At 40.3% G+C, this 6,281-nt stretch overlaps 1 protein-coding gene across 1 annotated transcript in view; it reads left to right on the plus strand.

Annotated features, from left to right (window-relative positions):
• The window catches only part of METTL24 (methyltransferase like 24), a gene marked incomplete at its 5' end in the record, with an annotated part of 143,302 nt that extends 142,822 nt beyond the window's left edge, over positions 1-480 (plus strand). The window contains one exon of the mRNA XM_042780940.1: positions 166-480. Within this exon, the coding sequence (XP_042636874.1) occupies positions 166-480 (315 nt within the window). The remainder of the gene's footprint in view (positions 1-165) is intronic.
• Positions 481-6,281: the final 5,801 nt, after the last annotated feature.

Consider the following 6,281-nt stretch of genomic DNA (forward strand, 5'->3'; position numbering starts at 1 on the left):
CCCAATTAAAAAAAAAAAAAAAAAGACCTCTAACTCTAAAACTTTTTAAAAAAGAAAATCTACTTCTTTGGGTGGTAGTTATAAAGTGAGGCTCCTGTTACCCAGATGGTATTTTTATCAGCAATTTATCAAATCTGCTAATCTCATTTCATCTCTTTGTTACAGATTGATGTTCTCAAGGCAGACCTGGAAAGCGCAGAATGGAAAGTTTTGGAAAATCTTATTCTGGAAGATGTCCTTGAACAAATTGGACAGCTCATCTTTGAGATCCATCTCCACTGGCCCGGGTTTGAGGTCAGTGGCAGCGACAGCAGTGTCGTGCGATTCTGGTACAGTCTCCTCAAAGAGTTAGAACTAAAGGATTTCAGGCTTTTTCACAGTTACAAAGACTTAACTAAGCCTCAGCTATTCCTGAAGAGAGACATTTTCAATGCCAGTAGCTGTTATACTCTGAGTTGGGTGAATACAAGATGGAAATAGGTTGTGTGACCTCATCAAGAACTCAAGGAAATAGTTGCAGAGGGGAGCATGTCCCTGAATCTGGTTATTTACTTGTCTGGTCTCCCATTCACCTCTTACCTTTTTGGGCAGGGATTGTGTTTTTGCCTTGTAGGATGTGTAGCCTGGTGCCTGACAGGAAGTAGGGACACACTAAGTACTTGATAAAAGGATGAGTATAGGAATTGCCACAGGAGTCAACCTCTATCCACCCAGACATGGGCTCTTTGCCATTTTGTCTCTGACAGAGTGGCTATACTTGCTCTTCTTTATAATTATAATGCAACATAACTATTTCTACAGAAAGTTAGTTCATATAGGACAAGTATGGCCTTTAAATTAGGATATGATAGCTTTAAATATTCTTGGAAATTTTTCACTCAATTATAAGTGATGCAGATCAAATACTTGTTGAAAAATTGTATCCCTGATAACTAGTGGGATATATTTTTTCTAAAAAAAAAACCTTTTTATTATGATTTGGGTGAAATTTTACAAAGCAGATATGTTTTACATTCAGCAGTTCATACACATTTTGTTTGTGACATGACTACAATCCCCACAGAGTAACAGCTCTTTCCTACTTTCTCCCTGTGGTTACCCTTTCCCTGTGTCCTTTTTGCCTATGCATTCCTGCCTCCCTAGCTTTCTCCCTGTGTAGATGCTGCCCTTCTGATCACCCATAGTTGATTGTTCTAAGGAGGGCATCTCCCTGGTGTAGCAGTTCAGCTTGTTGGCCCATCTGTTATTTAGCTGAAAGTTAGCCATGGGAATGTGTCCAATTCTAGGCCCAAGAGTGACTAGGGGCCATACTCAGGTGTTTCACCATTTTCTGACTAGTAATCCTGATAGATTTTTATGTTTTTTACATTTTGTTCCACATTTTTCTCCCACTCTATCCAGGGTCTCCACTTTTGATCTCTGTCTGAGTGGTTGGCAGTGGTAGCTAGGGACCATCTAGTTCTTCTGGTCTCAGGATCATATAGGCTGAGGTACTCATGGTCCATTAGTCCTTTTGACTAATTGTTTCCATGTATCTTTCATTTTCTGTACTCTTCTTTGTTCTGGGCAAGAAGAAACCAATAGTTGCATCTTAAATGGTTGCTCACAAGCTTTTAAGACCTCCATTACTACTCACCAAAGTGAGATGTAGAACAATGTTTTCGTGTAGTATGTTATGCCGATTGAGCTTGATGTCCCCTGCAACCGTGGTCCCAATCCTACAGGCCTAGCAGCCCATTCCCTCATGGTGCTTGGTTATGGATAAGAAGTTATCCTAACTTTGTCTCCTGTTAGCTCTATACTGCATATGGACAATTTTGTAGCATATACAAATATGCATGTAGGAATATCATCTGTAGTGGCATATTTTTAATGTTTGCTGTAAACACCATGAAGATCTTGCCTTTGGTGAGCTGATTTAAATGGGAACCAAAGCCTTGAGAATAATGACATAGATTGAGAAAGGTATTTTCCTATTTTGAAAGGTTTCTACTTTAGCTCATTCTAGTTTTCCCTAACATTTATTATGTATCTATAATCTATGAAGTCACCAACATTAAAAACAAACGGTATACATTTTCAACTTTGACTAGCTTGATGATATTCTTAAATTTGTTGCCTCAAACTAAAAAAACAAACTCACTGCCATTGAGTTGATGCTGACCCATAGCAACCCCCATAGATTTATATTTTCAGAAGCAGACTGCCTCATCTTTCTTCCACAGAGTGGCTGATGAGTTTGAACCACTAATTTTTTGGTTAGCAGCCACTAGAAACCAGTACACCACAAGAGCCCCTCATTGAAAAATAGGTCTTTCTTTCCTTTGACTCTGGTGGCACAGTGCTTAAGGCATTTGACCGCTAACCAGAAGGTTGGCAGTTCAAACCCACCAGCTGTTCCATGGAAGGAATATAAGGCAGTCTACTTCAGTATAAATAGTATAACTCTACAAAGATTTACAGCCTTGGTGAAATCCATTACATGGGGAAGATAGGGTCTCTTTAACAAGTGGTGCTGGCATAACTGGATATCTATTTTCAGAAAAATGAAGCAAGATCCGTACCTCATACCATACACAAAAACTACCTCCAGATGGATCAAACACTTCAATGTGAAACCTAAAACTATAAAGTTCCTCAAGAAAAAACTAGGGGCAAATTTATGGGCCCTAATTTATGGCATAATAGACTGTTAAGCATAACCTAAAATGCACAAACAGCAGAAGATAAACTAGATGAATGGTAGCTTCTAAAAATTAAATTTTTATGTGCTTCAAAAAACTCCAAAAGAGTCAAAAGAGAACCTACATATTGGGAAAAAATAGTCAGCAACGTATCTGACAAGGGACTTATTTCTAAAATTTATAGAAAACTCCAACATCTCAACAACAAAAAGACAAACAATCCAATTAAAAAATGGGCACGAGACATGAATAGACACTTCACCAAAGAAGATATTCAGGTGGCCAACAAACACAAGAAGTGCTCACAATCATTAGCCATTAAAGAGACACAAATCAAAACAATAGTGAGATATCATCTCGTGCCAGCACTAATAGCAAAGTTCAGCAAGACAGAAAATAACAAATGCTGGTGAGGATGTGGAGAGATTGGGACTGTTGTACACTGCTGGTGGGACTGTCAAATGATACAACCACTATGGAAAGCAGTATACCAAAAAACAAACTCACTGCCCTTGAATTGGATCCAACTCATAGCAAACCCTCCTTGGGTTTCCGAGGAGCTCTGGTAGCATAGTGGCTAAGACACTTGCCTGCTAACCAGACGGCTGGCGGTTCAAACCCACCAGCCACTCCTCGGAAGGAAGGTTGGGCAATCCTACTTCCATAGTGATATTGCCTCGGAAACCCAAGGAGGGGTCGCTATGAGTCGGGTTTGACTCGACGGCACATAACAACAACAACAACAACATCACTATGGTAGTAGATTGCCAAACCTTCCTTCTGAGGAGTGGCTGGTAGGTTTGAACCACCAGCCTTTTGGTTAGCAGTCAATTGCCTTAGGCACTACGCCAACCAGCAATCCCATTACTAGGTATATATCCTAAAGAAATGAGAGCTAGGACAAGAACAGATATATGCACACCCATGTTCATCGCAGCACTGTTTACAATAACAAAAAGATGTAAACAAACAAGGTGCCCATCAAAAGAAGAATGGATAACCAAACTATGGTATATGTGCACAATGGAATACTACGCAACACTAAAGAATAACGTAGAATTTGCAGAACACCACAAAACGTGGATAAACTTGGAGGACATTATGGTGAGTGAAACAAGTAAATCACAGAAGGACAAATACTATATTAGTTCAGTATTGTAAAAAGTGAAGGAAAGATTTATATATGGAAGGAAACTTTCTTTGTGGTTACCAAGTCTGGGAAGGGAGGGGAAGAAACACTGCAAAAATAAAATAAAATTTAAATTTAAATTAAAAAAGGGATTTATAGCCTTGGAAACCTATTGGGGGTCAGTATGAGTCAGAATCAACTCAATGGCAGTGGGTTTGTGTTCTGGTTACTTAGTGCCACTCTGACAAGAATATACCACAAATGGGATGGTCTTAACAGGAGTTTATTCTTAAAATTTGGAGGCTTTAAGTTCAAGTTCAAGGGCCAGGCTCTAGGGGCTGGGTGAAAGCCCCTCAACCTTGGGGTCCAGCTCTGACTCCTGCTCCCGGCCCACTGGAGCTAGAGGTTTTCCTTCACTCAAATAGCTGCTGGCTGCTGAGGCTGGAAGCCCCAGGGTTGACAAGTAAAAAGGCACAGTCCCAATGTTACCACACCACACGACAGGCCATTAACTTAGGTCCATTGTAAGTCCCAAGGACAGCAGAGCATAGCAGGCTGCTGAACAACGACACGGCTACCTGTAGGGTCCAAGCGTGCCATAGGCGAGAGACCATTCTCAAAGCTTCTCCTTATATACAGGAAGCAGACCACATTCCCCAAGGCAGCTACTCAGCTGCTTGTGGTAGATCCTACCATGAAGTTGATTGCCAGTCTCATCGTGGGGAATAACTACCACCAGCTGCCCAACCACTCAACCAGGCCCAGCCAAGTTGACACACAAATATAACTACCACAGTTTGGTTTTATTTATTTGGTTCATTTGACTCAGCTCTTTCAAGGTTTTTCTGTATTTACCCTGTCAGTGATACCCTTTAAAACAGTGTGGATTTCTGCTATCCCTCACCAGCCTTTGCTGAGGCCCATGCTATGGCTTTATAAGGACCACTGATTTTGGCCTCTGGGGACACACCAAATTCTGTCCCTGAATTCAAAATACTAGATTATCAAGACCTTCAACTCAAGTTTCTTTTTGTACTTGTCCATAAATCCCCTCCTGTTCCTGTGAAACTAAGCACAGAGCAGAATCTGGGTGTCTTCACTGTCGCTTCTATTAGCCCTGATGTCCCAACCAGATCCTTGCTTATGATGTCAAATCTTTTCTTTCTTTTTAAATATACTATCCCAAATACTGAATGAGTTTTTCTTTATCATCGGCTGGTTTTACTAATAAGCTTGTAGTCCCTTTCTCCTGGGTTGTTTATACAGTATTTCAGTGGTACCAACCTTTTACATTTTTTTGGTTTAAGCACAAAGTGAGAGTTTTCAATAGTTCAAATGGTATCTATCATTTCTAAGTGCCTAAGGATTAGACAAGGAGCACTGGTGGCATAAATGGGCAAGCACTTGGCTGTTAACTTGAAAGGTGGTGACTTGAACTCACCTAGTGACACGCCTCAGAAGGAAGACTGGGCAATCTACTTCCGTAGAAATACCAGCTTGGAAACCAAGGAAGGGTTTGCTATGACTCGGAACCAACTTGAGGGCAGTGCATTTGGTTTTCTGGCTTAGTGGCTCTGTGGGAGAATGGTCTGGTAACCTGCCTCTGTAAAGATTACAGCCAAGAAAACACCATGGATCAGTTCTACTCTGTCACATGGGGTTGTTTGGAGTCCAAATTGACTCAATAGCACCCAACAACAACAAGAATTAGATACTCGCCCTTAGGAATGATTTTTAAAAACCTAGTTCAAATAAGTTAACTAACTAGTATAAAAATAAGAAGTATTAACCCATTGCCTTTGAGTGGATTGCAACTCAGAGCACCCTCATAGGACAGAGTAGAACTGCCCCATAGAGTTTCTAAGGCTGTAAATTTTTATGGAAGCAGATTGCTACATCCTTCCCCCTCAGAATGGGTGGTGGGTTTGAACTGCTGTTTTCAGTTAGCAGCCAAGTGCTTAACCAGTGCACTACCACAGCTCCTATTTAGTATAGATAGATAGATAGATAGATATAGATATATAGATATATATAAAAACTTTATTAAAAATAAGTATATTTTCTGGCATTCTTTTTACATCCTGAGATAACATGAAAACTGTATGTATATTGTTTATTTAAAAATCACTTGGGAGGGAGTAGAATACTTATTATTGCTAGACTTTCTTCTTCCTCCTGATTTTTTACCTCTCTCCACCTGTAGACATTCTCTGGGCTGGTGTTTTGTTTTTTTAGTGGCTTAAAAATTCCATTCTTCACATGAGAAAGTAAGATGTTGCAGTGTAGTAAATTACTTAGTGTGGCTTTTCTACCCATAAGTCTTTGTAAACTCCAAGGTGGGATTTGCTATGAGCAACTGAGGAGCTCCTGATTGCTGAAGGTGTCCACCTGGAGTATTTCTGTTGCGAGTGGCACAAAACAATGTTCTGGGAGGTGCCCACTCTCTCTCAGGTGCTTAGAGTTCTGAT

This window comes from Orycteropus afer, unplaced genomic scaffold (assembly GCF_000298275.1).
Source record: "Orycteropus afer afer isolate SDZICR_OR568_19922 unplaced genomic scaffold, OryAfe1.0 scaffold00072, whole genome shotgun sequence".
Taxonomy (NCBI): domain Eukaryota; kingdom Metazoa; phylum Chordata; class Mammalia; order Tubulidentata; family Orycteropodidae; genus Orycteropus; species Orycteropus afer.